This window comes from Xyrauchen texanus, chromosome 32, assembly GCF_025860055.1.
Source record: "Xyrauchen texanus isolate HMW12.3.18 chromosome 32, RBS_HiC_50CHRs, whole genome shotgun sequence".
Taxonomy (NCBI): domain Eukaryota; kingdom Metazoa; phylum Chordata; class Actinopteri; order Cypriniformes; family Catostomidae; genus Xyrauchen; species Xyrauchen texanus.
Genome location: NC_068307.1, coordinates 24,210,314 through 24,229,627, shown reverse-complemented (window position 1 = coordinate 24,229,627; position 19,314 = coordinate 24,210,314). Strand labels below are relative to the sequence as shown.

At 38.0% G+C, this 19,314-nt stretch overlaps 1 protein-coding gene across 1 annotated transcript in view; it reads right to left on the bottom strand.

The window, feature by feature from the left end:
- Positions 1 to 200: 200 nt before the first annotated feature.
- The window catches only part of cdk5rap1 (CDK5 regulatory subunit associated protein 1), a 29,598-nt gene continuing 10,484 nt past the window's right edge, over positions 201 to 19,314 (bottom strand). Inside the window, exons 6-13 of the mRNA XM_052101896.1 lie at positions 17,956 to 18,076; positions 11,175 to 11,408; positions 9,722 to 9,819; positions 6,635 to 6,690; positions 6,375 to 6,505; positions 4,290 to 4,439; positions 3,604 to 3,744; positions 201 to 1,073 (exon numbers count right to left, since the gene is read on the bottom strand). Coding sequence (XP_051957856.1) covers positions 987 to 1,073; positions 3,604 to 3,744; positions 4,290 to 4,439; positions 6,375 to 6,505; positions 6,635 to 6,690; positions 9,722 to 9,819; positions 11,175 to 11,408; positions 17,956 to 18,076 — 1,018 coding nt within the window. The 3' untranslated portion in view covers positions 201 to 986. The remainder of the gene's footprint in view (positions 1,074 to 3,603; positions 3,745 to 4,289; positions 4,440 to 6,374; positions 6,506 to 6,634; positions 6,691 to 9,721; positions 9,820 to 11,174; positions 11,409 to 17,955; positions 18,077 to 19,314) is intronic.

The following is a 19,314-nucleotide window of genomic DNA, read 5'->3' as shown; positions in this document are numbered from 1 at the left end:
TATTACAACTTGCCCTAAATATGTTCATATAATAAAGTACAATGAACAAGTCAGAACATGTTTGCATTTATTTATGTAAATGAATTAAAGTGATTAGAAATCAAATCTTTAACCTCAAGGTTATGCTATATAATTTTATGCTCTACAGTATCAGTGGTCCATGAGATGATAACATATTATCTAGTTAGTGTAGAAGATAAATGAGTGCTGAATTGTATTGCTTAAGCTTTGAATTTGAAGATATTGCCTGCATATTGATACTATTGAATGTAATGTTATAATTTATACATTAACACTCATTAACTGTGAAAAGAATGTGGGTTCTATTTCAATCTATGATATTTGTACATATATTAATAATATTAATATCATAAACGAAAATGATTTATAGTGCTGAATGTAAATGCATAAAGCACTCTCTAAACAGTGATGAATGTGGAAAAAGAAAAACAATGTACACAATTTGTTCACTTTTGAATGTAAATCCGCATTGTGAGACTGGAAATGCAGGGCACAAGAAGATTTGTGAGGTAAAGATTGCAATATACCATAATAATGCTTTAAAAGTATAATCTTGTGCGTAATATAAGTTTCCACGCCAACTGTGCCATTATCAAAAGTGCATTGTACCTTGTAACTAATGATATTTACCTGAAAAAACTGTGGATCTGGAACATAACCTACTCCGGATCATGTTACACTCACAGACTAAGTTGTTATAGTTACAAACATACTCTGAAAGTTACTCCAGCTTTTGGAACCGAAAGTTAACCGCTTCCTTTGAGTAAACGTACACAGTTTAGTCACTAAACCTGTTTTCTGGAACAGACACCTAGTCTTTTACCTTGCATTTGATACATGTTTTGCATAAAGAAATACATGGAGCATTCCACCTCCAAAAATATTTTTTTATGTATTTTGAATTCATTGCAGTATGCACACACTGAACTGTGATAAAGGTTAGGGAATCTGTGGCATGAAACTGTTCACTCAGATTCTCGTGTTTTTGTTTTGCTGACGGAGGAGTGGATCAAGGCATGTCCTCTTAAACTCTGGGAGTTAGCTGATGTGATCTGTGGGAACATTGAACAGTCAGCGACTCTTCTAAGATACAATAGATCCATTACAAAATTATGCTGTAGATAAAGTTATTGTTTACAAAAATGCATTGCAGATGCAATTTTGGGTTCTTCAAGCACCCAGGAAAGAGCTGTTTTAGATTAGAGCTTCATTCAAATTGAGCTGAAAATGAGCACAAAAATGTGTGTGTGTGTGGACTTCACTCTATGACTGCTAGTTTAGTTTTGTGTATTTTCAAGTTTAGTTTAGTTTTTCAGTATATTACTTAGGTTTTTTATTTAGTTTTATATTTTTAGCAGCTACAGTTCAATATTTAAATTATATTATTTAAAGGAATAGTTCACCCAAAAATCTCTCATCATTTACACATACTCATGTCATCCCAGATGTGTAAGACTTTCTTCTGCTAAACACAAAGAAGATTTTTAGGAGAATATCTCAGCTCTACAGGTCCATACAATGCAAGTCAACTGGTTCCAGAACTTTGAATCTCAAAAAGCATATAAAGGCAGCATAAAAGTAATTATAGAACTCCAGTGGTTAAACAGGTTAAACTGTGGTTTTACTATCAAACTCTATTATCCAATACCCCTCAAAAACACCTGTTTTCTCATTACAGTTCTTCTTTTGTTTTTGGTGATTTGCATTCTTAGTGCATATCGCCACCTACTGGGCAGGAAGTAGAATTTATAGTATGAAAAAAATAGGATTTCGGGAGTTGCGCTCAAGAGCTTAGAATTCCAGCACAGAGCGTGTGTGAACTCAAGAGCTGAATTGTGTTTCAGTCCGGATATCTTTATTTCCTCTGGAAAACTTTGCATACGATTCCCTGTTCAAAGCTGTTTCCCCAAGTTACCAAGAGTAGCGGTTCGGCCATACGGATTGCTTCACATACACACATATCCATCACTTTCGCCAATGCATTCATTCATGCACCTCGTCCATAGTTGTGTGAGTATATGATTATTATTATAATTTTTTTTTTTTTTTTCATTTCTATTAGAGGGAAAAATATTTGACTTTAACATTGTATTTTCCCTATATTGTTTTTTTTTTGTGTGTTTTTTTTTGTTTTTTTAAATAATTGTTCGATGAGAACTGGACTCTTGAATCTGCTGATTCAAATGCGGGATTAGAGCAGATCCTTGGCCATATCACGATTTATTTATTTATTTTGGTTTTCCCCTTTCCTCACTTGTTAGAGTCAAGGTGTAAAAAGGTACATGTAATGTGTCGTTTTGGATGTTTTTTTTTTTTGTGAAAATATAATTGCAAACTGAACTAGAAACCTCGTTTTCTCTTGCCTTTATTTTAGGTTGGTGTAGAGAACTAAAGTAAGAGAAGTTTATTATTTTGTATGTATGTAACCGGTGGCTTTTAAAGCTTATCTGTGGTATCTTTTTGAAATTTTGACAGGCTTACTCCTGTCTGGCACCCGAACAATTTAATTTAGATCAATTTATTTAATTATCTATTTAAATTGTCTTTCCTGGGAGCTGCCACTATTACGAAACCTATCACATTGCTTCTGAAGACATGGATTTAACCACTGGATTCTACTTCATTAAATATAACGGTGTTACATTTCTCAGGGCCTTTTTAGTGTTATCGATATCTAGTGGCATTTTGTTTGGATATCTTTTATGCTGCCTTTGTGCTTTTTTGTGCTTCAAAGTTTGGATCCTGTTGACTTGCATTGTATGGACCTACAGAGCCGAGATATTCTTCTAAAAATCTTTGTGTTCAGCAGTAGAAAGAAATTAATTAACATCTGGGATGGCATGAGGGTGAGTAAAGGATGAGAAATTATTTTATTTGGGGTGAACTATTACTTTAAATATAATGCAGGTACATTTCGCAGGGCCTTTTTGTTTTGTGTGTTATCACTATCTAGTGGCATTTTTTGTTTAATGAAGACGGGTTGTAAAGATTTTAAACTGTATAATATGCTTCAACAAAAACTACAAAGAGTCTCGTGTTGGTAGATTTCTATTGCACTAAGGCATTGCAAAATGCCTGAAGCTGCAAATGGTTGATTTTAACTTTCAAAGCGCAACTGCGGAGATAAACATTTGACTTGTACTGGCTGTAAAAGGATATGCAAATAAAAATATGCAATATTGATATGATTTGTCAAAGTATTACTTTGAATGTAATTAGGAAGTTACTTCAAAACCAGCAGTTATTACGTCTCCGCAATGTCAATTATCATTACTTATGTGCTGAAATTATTTAAGCAGTTAACCTGCATATCTCATGTCTGCTGGATATTTCTATTTTTACACGATATGCCATATATCTTTGGAAGGTATCACTCTATAATATCTTTCATTAACAACATTGTTGTAGTCATTACTTAAAGCTGCTTATACGAAGAACCCAGATGTGCTTGTTGTGTGATATCACAATAATTTAATCTATAAATTAAGATGCAGCATTGCATGCTTTTACAAAAAAAAAAAAATTATGGTAATTTACTTAGATTTACAAAGCAAGAGGCAATATTTAGAAATCAGTTCTTACCTTGACTAACACATAGTCTCCAGGAGTAATGGAGACTGTCTGTGGTTTGCCAGGCTGAACAGGTAAATCTGTTTTAGGAAAAATAACCTTCACATTTCCATCATTTCGACCACAAAGTTCCTCTGAAGATCTTTTACTGTCCTGTAAAATATCAAGATATAAAAATAAGACTCACTTTTTGTAGCAAAAAATAATCTTGTTCAAAACATAATGACTGAGTCAAGCACACAAGAGAAAAACAAAGGCTTAAAAGTGCACTCTGTAATTATTTTATGTTGCACTGACACCTAGCAGTGTAAGTGTAGCATCAAGCAGAAGCAGCAAATGTTTTCAGTTATTGATGCCATTGAAGAAACGCACTACTTGCAATCCAGCCACGATTCATTTATTCCGCGAGTGAAAGAATCAAATTACGGGAGATTTTTTAGATAAAGTGAGGAATGTTCGGATGGTTATATAATGTGTGTCCAGCACCTTTAAGAATAAAACAATTTTGTCTCCAAGATTGATTTGACTAGAGATTTCATCTCAAGTGCACGTCATTTTAAAAAAAATCAAAATTACCATTCATTTCTTTCTGTTTAAAAGTTTAGCAATTACAAAAAGTAAGTGCACATTTAATAAAGTTTTTTTTTTCATCCACAAACAAATAATGAAAGCGTCATGCAGCAGGCTCTAATACTCACTCCCTCTACCAACACCAGCTGTTTGCTGCCGATTAGAGCTGTGTTAACTTTAGCTGCTTCTTCTCTAAAAACAGAGATGAGATCCTCCAGGCGCCGCTGTTTCACTGCCGCAGGGACGTCATCTTGCAGACGATGATAGGCATGGGTTTTCTGGTGAGAGAAAAGAAAGATAAAAAGCCATACTAACTTTCATCCATGGGGCTTTCTGATCATTTAATGCGCAGTAAGAATAGCTTATCTAAATCAAGGTTCCCACAAGTTTTGACCAATTAAATTGTATTACTTTTTTCCTGACTTTCCAGTCAATTATGATTACTGAATACAGATTTTTAAAATAATTTTCTAGAGATTGCTGGGGCATATTTCTATTTTTATGTTAGATGCCAATATTTTAAATGAATAAATTGTAATGATTCTACTTATTAGTGTACAAATGTCTCCATTAACACCCTCAATAGACAAACTGGTATTATTATGCTGGCTTGTGAGCAGGTATTACACAAGCACTCACTAAATGTGAAATATCTTAGCTGATGAAATATTTTAAAGCAGAGCTTTTAAAAAGTGGATCTATATTCTAGAGCTGTCAATTCGATTAAATGCAGAATAATTAATCTAATAACACACTAAACCACAAACATTTACATTTTCTGTGAAGAAAAAAAAAGCCAAATGAAGATAATTAAAAAACATTATAGCAGATGAAAGCATTAAGTAGACATTATAAAAGTGGCTTTTGTATTTTTTGTTTTATTTCCATAAGACTGAGGGGGGAGGACACGTTAATTCAGGACCCATTTTTGTATTCCGTATATTTACATATATGTCAGAAGGATGTCTTTGGCTGTTGTGTCGCATTTTTCAGCTTATCGGCTCTTCAAACGGATACCACTGATTACCGTCTAGCTCCATGAGCTACGCATTTTGCATACGCCGTGTCCAGTTTGAAAAACGAGACTTAAGACCCATGCATGCTCTTCCAATCTCTGTGCTCCCTGAATGCCTGCACAGGGCTGAAGCTGTGTTAGGTGTTACTTTAAGCAAGAACATTTCTCATTACAAACTATGTACATGGCATGATTCATTTTTTTTTTTTTATATGTAATTTTTGGAATAAATGTACACTATAAATTGACAGCCCAACTACAGTATATTCACTTCAGAAATGTGATTGATCATCTCACATTTCCTGGAAATGACCATTTTAAAATGCAGGTTTTCCATGTCCATGGGACCCTGTTAAATTAATGAAATTATAACTTATGCAGTTGTTTGTTTAGAAATGTTAAAGTCTCTCATATATGCATGTCAAATTACTGACAATAATCATTCCTTGTTGTCATGAATCCTGTTTTATTCAGTTATGAGATTAGTTTTTCTGACACTACACTCAAAGCACTTTACACTGAGAACAAGGGACTCTCCTCAACCACCACCAGTTTGCAGCATCCACCTGGATAATGCGACAGCAGACATAGTGCACTCACCACACACCAGCTATTGGTGGAGAGGAGAGAGTAGAGTTATAGGGCCAATTAATTGATGGATTTTATTAGGAGGCCATGATGGATGAGGGCCAATGGGAGGAATATGTCCAGGGGTTACACCCCTTCTCTTTTCGAGAAGTGTCCTGGGATTTTTAATGACCACATAGAGTCGGGACCTCGGTTTAATGTCTCATCTGAAAGACTGTGCCTTTTTTACAGTATAGGGTCCCCATCACTATACTGGGGCATTAGGATCCCCTGCTGGCTTTCCTAATACCTCTTCCAGCAACAACCTTAGTTTTCAACAGGAGGTCTCCCATCCAGGTACTGACCAGGCTCAACCCTGCAACTCTGCAGAAGGCCTTGCAGTGTAAATGCAGCCAAAAAGGAATCTGCAATCTGTTTAAAAACAGAGATTATCTGCACAATTCCATTTGGTGAAGCTAGTGGCCCATTAATTGTACACTTCAGCTTTACCGAAAGCAAAAATAGACTGCCATGACTGACTGACATGTTATTAAAAATAAAAGCACACTTTACTCATAAAGCTCAAATATCTGGCAAGTGCCCAAAAGGAAGAACAACAGCAATATCAGACCTTTCTCAAACTGTAGGCGAAGAGGAAGCCCACGTTATAGCCCACCTCCCTGAGGAGGGAAATGGTCTGTTCATGGTCCTCTTTAGTTTCTCCACAGAAGCCTGTGATGAAATCACTGCTCAGACTGACCCCTGAAACAACAGCAATTCAGTAGAACATCAGAACTAAAGAGAAACATCATAAACCTCTTAACATTATTAAGATCCCACTATACCATGACACTTCAAAGTTGGTATATGTCTGACTGATTGACAAGCTACCTGGAATAATTTTACGAATGTTTCCCACAAGCTCAAGATATGCCTCTCGGGTATAACTGAAAAAGAAACAGAAGGAAAAGCAATGATTGAGCACAGGCAATAAAATATAATTTATTTTTTTATTTTTTTATCAATATAAACTAAGTCAGCTATAAAATCTCATAGAGCGACGATACATTGCACACTGATATGCATGTCATGATTAACTACATTGAATAATGTTAACATGCATGAGACACCCAATTTGCAAAATAGCTTTCTATAATTTTCGCAGTTTGCTTCACTTTTGTCCAATACACTTCCCATAGTCTTCATTTACGGGTGGGACGTGTCCCCACCACTGTTTGCCATGGCCAATTTTGTCCCCACCACTTTTTAAAATAGTTTTTGCAAGAATTAATTTGGTGCGATTCGCTGCTGGAATTTGTAATTTTTAATGTTATGATGCTGTTGCTGCAGTGACTTTTCTTTTCCACTGCTCGTTCTTTGATCGATTGAAATCACAAAACAAAATGTAAACAAATGTGTCCCCACTCATAATATACATCCACCTCTGTACAGATGCAATTTTGGTTTATTCAAATAAAAATAAATAGTTTAATTAGGGTAGAATGGAACCTGAAACCCATTCTCAAATCAATAATATTACAACTAGATCAACAAGTCAAAGTTTACAAATTGTTGCTCCATGTTCCATGCAATTATCAACTGACTTACACAATCCCATGACAGACAGTGGAAATGTGAAGTTAACAAATTAAATGTTCATTGGAGAACTTGAATTGGTCAGCAACAATAACATTGTAGTACTCTGTCATTGTCTAACATTGTCTGAATTCTACTGCAGACATTATCTCTGGAATACATTACTTAGACTATTTATATAACAGTTAGTTCTGGTCCTCTAATCTGATTGGACGAGAGGCGCTGATGTCTTTACTGTTTGTATTACTCTGTTTTTATTCATGGCGTTCAAAGCTAAAGTCTAATAGCTGAGCTAGATGTGCATCTTTACATGTGACGTTAAAGATTTAAGGCAGAAAAGTGGAGACAAAAGACCATTTTTATGTGTTATGAGCCATTTGAGTAGACAATGTTCATTTGAGTCAGTGCTGCCAGTCAGCAAGCAATTTCTTTAAAGTAATCAACATTGTCTCTTGCTCCATGATCGCTCGGAATACTACTACACGACAGCTGTGAAATAGAGTTAAACTAACAGCTTCAGTATTAAGGCTTATCACAGTTGAGAGACACAACAGATGAAGTAATTACACTTACTCAAGGTGCTTGCCAACCAGAGCAGATGTGAACATTCAACTTGGCGGAAGAAAGAATGAACCGGCTACCACAAAATACTCAGGGAGGACCCTGGTCGGATGGCTATTTTTAAATCAGAGAAAATAATTCCATTCTCTTCAGCAAGCTGACTAACACTAGAGCTGAGGAATAGAGTTAAACAGCTATAGTTTTACTGTTCATCTTTGCTTGGGAGTAGTGAAATACGCAGGTTATCACACACGCTCAATCACGCCTGCTCTCTCTCTCAAATACACACACACAAACACACAATTGTTTCCCCAATAACTTGTTAGAAACAGCCAAAACCATTGTTACTAGTTCTTACTAGTGGCTTTTGATTGTTACAATAAAGAAGTAATCAAAGTGTTTTTAATCATGTGCATTTATTCAGGATACTGTATATTATAATTATAAATGTTACAGGTCATGGGTGTATTTGACCTCTGATGTGTGACTGAAGGTAACAGTGCTTACTCATTTAGCCAGGAGAACAGATATACATGTGAGTTGTAACTAATTCAGTTGATAATTGACCAAAGCAAGCAAACGTTTTATAGTGTTTACGTTTTTGGTAAAGAATAAACCTTCTGTACCCTTTCACCAAATATTCAGGCCCTAAAAGGGTGCACGTGAGAGCTGTGAGTTCTCTCAATATTTTGTTCTAGAAGAAAAGGAAAACTTTCAGCCTGTGTCTCCATGACATTCAGCATTAAGAGGATATAGTCTCTTCTTTCTCTTAAGATCCAGTCTTTCATTTTTTTCTTCTTTGTATTTCTCAGTCTCTCCTATAGTCTTTTTCTAAATCGATTACAGGAATTGTTGGAGTGATGGGAGACAGGTTTAAAAGAAGAAAAGTCCAGTAGGATTATGATTATCTCTGACCCTTATTTGCAGACCAACTGAGACTTCATGGTTCTAATCAGTGTTACGTTTCCAAAAAAATACTTCTGTGTAGATCAACAGTTCACCATATATTGATAGTTTCCGTTAACCTATCAGAACCTTGTACTTGTAAGAGATGATGTCAATTAATTTGCATATGCATAAAATTATGGTTGTTTCTATAATCTAAGTTAGTTCGAGGTTAGATCCTCAACTCATTTTCTTTTTCATTCTTTTGCCTTTGGAAATGTGGAGAACTTTGTCATCAGTAAACTTTTTCTCTATTTACTGAAACTTTAACTATGACTCCTGGTCTTCATTGTTCATACTGGTCTCTTTACTGGGTAAACTGTATTCCCCTACATAGGCTTGGATCTTTTGAAGTAGCAACGGCAGATCCTGATCCGTCACATAAGAATATAGTTCCATGCACAAGTGCAGTTTTTGTTGCCAGTCCTTAGTTTTTCCTATTTTTTTTTTATTTACTTGTTCATTGAAGTGTTGTATAAAAGCAATATCACACTAGCAATTGTGCTGTATGGCCCTAAATCAGCACTGTGATTACCTGCGACAATTGGCTTGCTGCCTTGTGCTTGCGACTGAATCACAGCCATGCTGATATACAGCCATACAGCACTCTTGCTCATGTGATATTGCTTTAATACAAGTGGTAAAAGATTATTTGAAATTATTTGTGTATAAGTAATATTCATGAACTTCGTCATTTCACAGCCTGCATGTCAGTGACCTCCCCCCATCTCCACCAGTCTCCACCATTTTAATAACAAAGTGATGCCCAGGACGGTGCCTCATAGAAGCACATTTGACTACACTGGGAAATGGCAATTTCAGTGTTTATGGTTATTTGGAGTTTTTGCACTGCTGATGAATGGGACAGGATCTCACCCACGTCTCATTGCATGAAGAACCCGACTGCTGCCGCTCTGTGCAGGCAGATGGATCTGCTTGCAGATGTTCTTCCTCTCCTGAATCAAGTGCAAAACCTGGACATGGCAGACACAACATTGAAAACATTTAAGCAAGTCAAGTATGACAGCAGCCAAAAGGAGGGGATAATAGAGACCCTGGTTCAATAGCATCAGGTGCTTTACCCTGAAGCAAGGCTCAAGAAGCAAGATCCCTCCACAGCTATGGAGCCTGAAAAGCTTGTAGAGGCTTATATTACTCAAGGAAAAACCAGCTCCACCCAACAAGTGCTTTGCACTCTGTTTGCAGGTCTGATTTTTAGTGTTTACCATTCATTTCCTATGGAGGTCACTTTTGACTGGGAACAGTACAAGTGTGTTTTTTTTCTACCACTTAGAATGATCATATACAGTTTTATTTTTTTGTGCTTTTAGATATGAAATGGATGAAAAGTCACCAAGTCTAGTACCATCAGATAAAAGAAACCAGTTTTGACAGAACTGTGCATAAGGGTTAAAGCTGTAACTTTTCCAAAGGTAAAATACTTTCTCTTGTCTCTCTTTCTCTTCGCATTTTCTGGAGGCCGTTTTGAAAACAATGTTTTTACACTTAATTTAGTGGCACAGAAATGACACACTTTAACTTTAAAGCCTTTGATTCTGCTTTGTACTTCACCTTGTGAAAATTTGCCATAGTTCTTGGTTAGTAAGTTTAGCTGTGGAATTACTAAGATTAAGACAATATTTTTCTGTTAACACGTTAAGCCATTTCTTTTCCGAATACGTATTCTTTTTGAATACGGAATGCAATCCTGTTCCCTTATATATGGGACGATTCCGTATTACACGGAATGGTTGATCAGGTTCATCAGTGCTGTAAAGTTTAGACTGGTCCGCAAGTACACAAATGCAGTTACGTCGGGAACTTGAAATTTCCCATATGAAACAGAAAATGGCAGCACATATTAAGAGTGGGGCAATTTTTTTGTCACATGGACAGGAAAAAATGGATGCAAAATGCGAACATTAAATGTGCTGTAAGAGATTTGTTCATGAGAAGGTATGCACCAATGTTTCCTACTCCATTAAAGATGTCACTGAAATAAAAGCACTGAGATATTTCACCTGTCTCTGTGACAGCACTAGATTGTTGAGGCTTGATGCCATTTTGTTTATAACAGTTGAGGGCGCTATTTTGCTGCTTTTGTTTTTGAAAACCGCTTCTGCTCGATGTCCGTCTTTATAAACCTAATTTGGCATCTTTGGAGTGCTGGGTTTTGTGGAAATTCCAGATTGGCTAAAATTGGTTAGCACCATTAAGTGTCAGTCTGGACCCTAAAGTAAAGTAGATAAAGTACATTCTAGGCTAGTATGACCCATCGTGATGGGATAGATACCAAAAAAGAAAACGTATTTTTTTCCATGGTGTTTACCTCATCAGGAAAGTCTTTAGGATGTGGTGAGGTGAAGCGTATCCTAATGTCTGGATTGATGAGGGACACTCTGTCCAGCAGGTCCGCAAAGCGGAAGCCTCCCTGTCTTGTGCGGTAAACGGTCTTAAAGCCTCGGCTGAGCTGAGTGTTGACCTCAGAACTGCTGAACTGCTCCTCAGACAGGTCCCTATAGCTGTTCACATTTTGCCCTAGGAGGGTGACCTCCTTCACTCCCTACACACAAAGACACACACATATTACCTTACCTTCAAAAATGTGAAAACAGATTGGCATTGTTTGTAGCTTCATTACACAGCCTTCAGAAAATGCTAAATTAAAGGAATAATTCACACAAAAATGAAAATGTTGTCATCATTTATAGTACACAGGGCTCCAGACTGCAATTAAAAAGGTCAAAAATAATTGATTGCAGCAATAATTTAACATCTAGTCACCATTTAGTCGTTGTGGGTTGTGTGTGTTCATATGCTGTTTCGTCAGATATCATCTCACAAGTTATTGAATACATCTTTAGAGTGCGCACCACCAGTGTGTCTCGCGCCACTTTTCCCCAATTCTGTTATGATGACAAGCTTGCTGCACCGAACACAACAACAAACCCAGCACGAGAGTCATGAACAAATGAGTCTTTTGAACTGGTTCTTTTTCATGAATCACCTGAAAATGACTGAGGGTTTGAATTCAGGAGCTCAGATTAGCAGTTTGAATTAGATTCCCTTTCTCAGCGAGTCCCAAGTGTATTTCGGGCTTCTTTATAATGAAAAGTCCTGTATTGTGTACCACTTTTTTTTTCCTTCTGTTAATTAGGGCCCCAGCAAAGCCCTATTGTTTTTGGAATGTTTTTTAACAATTATTATTATTATTATTATTAATAATGCATTCACCCATAAGGCATTCATCATGCTTGAAAATTCAAGAAACTTGGCACACACATCTGACCTGTGTAAAATCAAAATGTTATGTAGTGTTTAGGCTTGGGTGTAGTTGAGGAGCTCTACAACATCTCCAAATGCAGGCAATAGTTGGAATTAAGTTGCTCAGATGTGCACAAGTTTTGGTATGTTACTGCTCTCATCATGTTAGACAAAGTTCTTAGTTGTATTTGACTCCGGCCAACCGGAAGTCAGCCATGTTGGATTTTCCAATTTTCCCGCAGTGTTTTGAGGGGCTTATGATGGCTGAAAATTTATGAAAGTTTACACATACATTTGTCTTAGGACATCTTTTGATTTGATATTGCAAATCAGCATAGACGTGCATCATCGATTCCACAGCACCCCCTAGTTCGTAAATGCATATTACATGTTTCAAAACTATTGGCATACCCGTCAAAGTTTGGCAAGATTTTATGATTCTTTTGTCATTTGTATTGGGTGTGGCCAGTGAACTCCATAGTGTCCCTTAACATTTTGAATGAGTTTATAGCTGTGGTTGCCACAGTTTGTCTGATATTCACACGTTTTGGTGAGGACATTCTCACCATGACAGACATATCTCCAATTAGCTTGTATTAGCTCCACCCAACAGGAAGTCGGCCATTTTTATTCATTTGTAAAATGTATGCTATGGAATTTTAAATACTACTCCTGTTTTGCCCCCTTTCAAATATGCATTTTTGTGATGGTCAACAGCACACCTTTTTTCATTTACAGTCTCTAAATTCGGTACATATATAGATCTCATCAAGCCGAACAACTTTGCGCTGACAGTCTTAAGCTCCGCCCAACAGGAAGTCGGCCAGGAAGTGTATATAACTTGGTCATGCTTGGTCTGATCAGCTTAAAATTGTGCATGGTTACCAATGGGCCATTCCTGATTACACCAACATGGCAATTATGAGGCAGACACTGTATTCAGTTACACAATTTCATATGTAACATGGTTATGTTTGTGAAAATGTACAGTGAATTGCTTCATGTGTACTGAAATATACTGGCATAACTTGTGCAATGGTAGTATATTGTCATTTTGTTGTACACATGATCAATCAATGTTTCATTTTTTTCAATTCATCATGGTTCCAATCACCAATTAAAAATATATTATTTAACATATTAATGTATTGCAGAGTTTGGTAATATATTTTATAGATAAGAGATAAGCAATATAATGGTGTTCTGTAAATAACAAATTTGATTGTGTCAAGGCCTCCCCTGCTGATACCGCCACCTTATCGACCGTTAATGCTACAGCCCCTAGTGCTGTCTGCAATACAGACCCTGTCACACCTGAGGAAGTCAGAGCCGCTCTGGAAAAACTAAACAACAGGAAAGCCCCCGGCATCTGTGCAATAACCGCTGAGATGCTAAATTCTGGGGGTGAAACCATTGTCGAGTGGCTTGCCCACATATTCAATGAGGTGTGGGAGACAGAAAGGCTTCCCAGCGACTGGACCAGAGGAGTCATCCTGCCCTTCTGGAAACATAAAGGTGACAGGCTAGTCTGCGGCAACCACAGAGGCATTACCCTGCTCTCCATCCCAGGCAAACTCTTTACCAAGATTTTGCTCACTCGTGCTCTCCCAGCCATCAGAAGCAGCCGCCGCCCCCAGCAGGCTGGCTTCTTGCCTAACCGCTCCACGATAGACCAAATCTCTGCCGTTCGCTTGATGATAGAGAAGACCTATGAATTCCGTAAAGATCGCCATCTTTACATTGGGTTCATAGATCTGAAGGCTGCCTTTGACACCGTTTGCCATACTTCACTGTGGAGTATCCTACACGTCCTTGGAGCACCACCCAAGATTGTTGCACTATTCAAGCTGTTTTATAGCAACGCTCAGAGCTGTGTCCGTATTAACGGCAGAGACTCAGACTGGTTTCCCATCTCCAGTGGCGTTCGCCAGGGCTGCGTGGCTGCTCCTGACCTCTTCAACTGCATCATTGACAATCTGATGTCTAGGGTTTGTGAGCGGGTCCCCGGAGTGTCCTTCGGCAGTTACCACCTGACTGACCTGGAGTACGCTGATGACACCATCCTGCTCAGCACGTCCTACAGCCAGTTGAGAGACGCTCTGGGCATATACAGTGAAGAGGCTGAGAAGCTTGGCCTTCAGGTGAGCTGGACAAAACCAAGTTTATGTATGTCGGTGATGGACCGCATCCAACCTCCCTGCAGTTTAGCAATGATATTGTAGAGCCTGTCAACAACTTTGTGTATCTGGGATCCTTAGTGACAGACAACGGGGACCTAAAACCAGAGATTACCCGCAGAAGAGCCCTGGCTGCGTCAGCTCTGCAGTCTCTCTGGAAACCACTTTGGAGGCACCAGTCCATCTCACGCAAGACGAAGCTCCGGATTTACAACTCAGCAGTACTCTACATCCTGCTTTATGGCTCGGAGACTTGGCCCTTAAATAAGACACTGATTACAAGATTGGATGGCTTTGATAGCAGGGCCCTCAGGACCATTGAGAAGATCAGGTGGCCCCAGCGGATTTCCAATCAAGTGCTTAGAGCCCGCACGTGCCAGCCCAGAGCATCTTGCCTGGCTGCGCAACGTCGCACCCGCTGGCTTGGCCATGTCCTCCGTTTGCCTCCTGACCACCCGACAAGAGCCATTCTCCAGTTTGATCCGAGAGTCGCAGGCAGGAGACAACCACGAGGTAGACCCCGCACCCGATGGCTTGACGTCCTTGCGGGCGACCTCCAACAACATGGAGTTGCTGTGGAGGATGCAGAGCAGATGGCACAAGACCGTCAGCAATGGAAACAACTTGTTCATCTGGTCGGCTCAACGCACAGGAATGGGACGCCCCCATACCCATCGCAGGAGCCAAAATAAAAAATAATAAAGTTTGTTGAGTTGACATATTATGCACTCTATGTTAACATTGGGAATGTCCAAAATATTGTAATCATTATTAGTTCTACAGTATATGCCAACACAACCATGTGTTTGGTGTCAAATTGAGTTTTAGAGGGTTGTCTGTACTTTAAGCAAAACAACGTGGAGCACTGTGAAAGTGGTACCCTTCAATGCAATTGGATTCATACGATATGTTTGCAGGCAGCCATGTCTCTGTTACAGCTATAATTATAGGATTGGATTGAAGTCATTAAATCTAGCAAATGGCAGTGTAAACCCTGAACATGCATTAAGAAAATTGAAAAAGATTTGCTGGTGTTATGTGGTGAAATATTATAAGTTCAAACAGTGGCATTGTGTTGATACATTCTTGGATGTTGTTTTTGCAATAAATTGCTTTATCAGCAAAACTTTGAATGATCAACACACTTAAAGTCTTGACTCAACTTAAAACAACATATACCTGTCCAACTGCAAAATATTTTTTAGTGATATGACTGCTACAGCAAGCAACCCACCCTTGCATTTAACCTGCTCTTCCGAGTGGAATTCATAATGTTTCTAGGTGGTGGTGTACGCTTTCAAATGGTATTCCCAACTTTATCAACACTAAACTGAACAAATACTACATTCACAATTATGCTGTTTGAATTAAGGGCCATGTCTGTTACAGTAACAGACACCATTTACAAGCCCATCAGCAATGTCACTATTCTTAATTAACATGACTCGAGCACCTCTACCTAATAGTAACTGTTTCGGTAAACAGGAATGAAATACTGTGGGGAAGTGTCCCTTTTTAAGTTGCATTTGTCCAGTTTGCTTATTTTCTAAAAATCCTGAGCCTCTACACAAATGTGGTCTGGGCAATATGCAATTATCTGTTTGATGTTGTGCTCTTCCACTTTCGTATTTGTTGGGAAAATGTGTAAAGCGGAAAAGATTTGCCCAGTTTCCCTACTTCTGAGCATACTTCTGATCATTAAGTGAATGTGGGGAACAATCTACACAATCTATTCAATATTTCCACAAAACTGGAGTCTTTTTGTCTAACAAAGATTGTTAAGTCTGATGGTTAAGTGTGCTTTTCCACAAATCCAATGGAGCATTTGGCAAATACAATGGTTTTCCTCTCATAGGTGGCAATTGGAAAAAAAATCTCCCACAGCAACTATACTAACTTTGCCAAATGTCTGCTTGTCTGCTTTATTTGTCTAAGCCTACCATGCAATTAGGCTAGTAGGCTGTGGTATAACATATAAATTTCACCTATAATAAGGATATGCAAGTCACTAAATACCACAGGTATACAAGCAGACTAAGGACATGGATTACTGGAATCATGTCCTGTGGTCTGATGAGTCCAAAATAAACTTATTTGGCTCAGATGGTGTCAAGCGTGTGTGGCGGAAACCAGGTGAGGAGTACAAAGACATGTGTGTCTTGCCTACAGTAAAGCATGGTGGTGGGAGTGTCATGGTCTGGGGCTGCATGAGTGCTGCCGGCACTGGAGAGCTACAGTTCATTGAGGGAACCATGAATGCCAACATGTACTGTGACATAGTGAAGCAGAGCATGATCCTCTCCCTTCGGAGACTGGGCCGCAGGGCAGTATTACAGCATGATAATGACCACTGTCTTGCTAATGAAGCTGAGGGTGAAGGGGATGGAATGGCCAAGCATGTTTCCAGACCTAAACCCTATTGAGCATCTGTGGAGCATCCTCAAACGGAAGGTCAAAATATTGACACATTGGGCCCATTTTGGACATTTTCACTTAGGGGTGTACTCAATTTTGCTGCCAGCGGTTTAGACATTAATGGCTTTGAGTTAAGTTATTTTGAGGGGACAGCAAATTTACACTGTTATACAAGCTGTACACTCACTACTTTACATTGTAGCAAAGTGCCATTTCTTCAGTGTTGTCACATGAAAAGATATAATCAAATATTTACAAAAATGTGAGGGGTGTAGTCACTTTTGTGAGATACTGTACACACACACACACACACACACACACACACACACACACACACACTACCAGTCAAACGTTTAGGGTCACTTATTCATTATTATTTAGCATCTTCAAAGTTGTCACCCTTTGCATAGAATTTGCAGACGTGTACTCTTGACATTTTCTCAACCAGCTTCTTGAGGTATCACTCTGGGATGCTTTTTAACAGTTTTGAAGGAGTTCCCATCAATACTGGACACTTATTAGCTTCTTTACTTTATTCATCAATTTCCAAAAATACATTTTAAATACAATACAAATTTTGTAATGAAATAAATAAAATGTTGGCACAATTATTTTTTTGTCTACAAAACTAATTTCAAACATTTAAGCATACGCCTTCAGATCAAAAGGCTTTTAAGATCATGAGAAACATTTCAGTCAAGTGACCACAAACATTTGAACGGCAGTGTATGTGTATAAATCAAGCTTTTGATACTTAGAACAATTGAGGGTCTTGTACAGAACTATTACACAAGGTGCAAACATTCATTGATGCGCAAGACGACAACAAACTACTTTATGTAATTCTATGTAATGTAGATTCTGAATGGCAGTACAAAATATATATTTTTTTATCTCTTATATTTTTAATTCTCATAATAGATTACGAAAGGGGTGTGAACATTTGAGACAAAAGGGAATGCAAACATATCTTCTCAACGTGCAAACAATACATTCCGTTTATTAAACCTCTAATTAATGGGTTATCAGCTGTCTTCCTTTTCTTCGGCTTTCTATCTTGTTTCTGAACAGCAATCTAAATCGAGCAATACTGTGATTTGTCAACTAAAAAACAGCCATTCGGCTCCTTAATGTTTCAGTTCCACTTTCGTTGTATGGAAATGATGACACAATTTGTATTTGTGGTAAACTATTCCTTTAACATCAATTATACATGCTGTTTTTATTATAAACATTACATATAGTTCACTCTACCTGATCTGAGAGCATCCGGACCTCCTCTAAAATTGAAGATATAGGCCTGCTCCTCTCTCTGCCACGGGTGAAGGGGACTATACAGTAACTACACATGTTATCACAGCCACGCATGATGGACCTGCAATACCAATCCAAAGTGTGACAATTTCACTGCTGTATACAATTTAAATAGCTTTAATTTAAATGTCAGATGTGAAGTAAAATCACACAAGAAAAAAATACTTTGATAAGTTAAAAGCTTCAAAAAGGAAAAACAGAGTCCTTCAATTGATAAAATCTTTTTTTTTTATTTATGACACAAGAGTATTGATAGGGAAGATCTGGCAGCATAAAGAATGGCCAGAATTTACTGGATGTACATGGATGAGTCAGTAGGGCTGGGTGTTTTGACCAAAACCTTCAAATCACAAATCACGGTAAAAGTACATATCACAATCTATAATACAATTAAAAATTATCACATATTAACCACTTAGGAAATGGCTAACTGATAATCCAATAAATAAATACTCCACAAATTACATGTACTTAAAATACAAAAATACTAAATAGAGGCTTTATTTCACTTCAATAAATATGCATAGTTACTTCAATAACAATACGTATATTTCCTTTATTTGTATTTTATTGTAATATTGGCTACGGAGTTTGAGACTCGCCCGTTTTGTCGTGAAGCTGTCTGCTATAAAAGCAGTGGAACAAACACCATTTTCTAAGAATTTCTGACTGAGAACAAGGAGCACATCACTTGTACCTCAAGATCTCAGAGTCTTGTAATGCGGCTAGCATTCACAATGTCTAGTTCTCTTCGTCTCAGGGAACCGAGGCTACGTACATAACCGTGACGTTCCCTACCGACTCAGTGCACTTGACATTGTGTTTATTTATGCATATGGGGAACAGAATCCCATCACGCTGCACTACACAACATAACCTCCCAGAAAGGAAGCATGACAATGCAGTCTCGTGTGACTGAGACCGACATGAGAATGCCACAGTGAGTGGCATTTTGTTGGGCTAGGAGGGTAGCACTATAATGTTGTGACTTATGGTAAATTACAACGGCCTAATGCAGGCGGTTATGTGTTACAAATTGGGAGCTCTTCCTAAAAGGGAGGAGCATAAATATATATATATATTTGGCCAATGGATAGCAAGCACTGAAAACAGAGAGAACTTGTGAAAAGAGAGACATTACATCTAGGCTGTTAAACCTTGTGAATGTGTTTTGAGAGGACCATCCTTCTGCAAAACATATGTCTTGTAAGGACACACCATGAGGAGGCTATGCCTCTAGTTGAGTGAGCTTTAACACCAATTTGGCAAGTCTTACCTTGCGACTCATAAGCCAGTTCA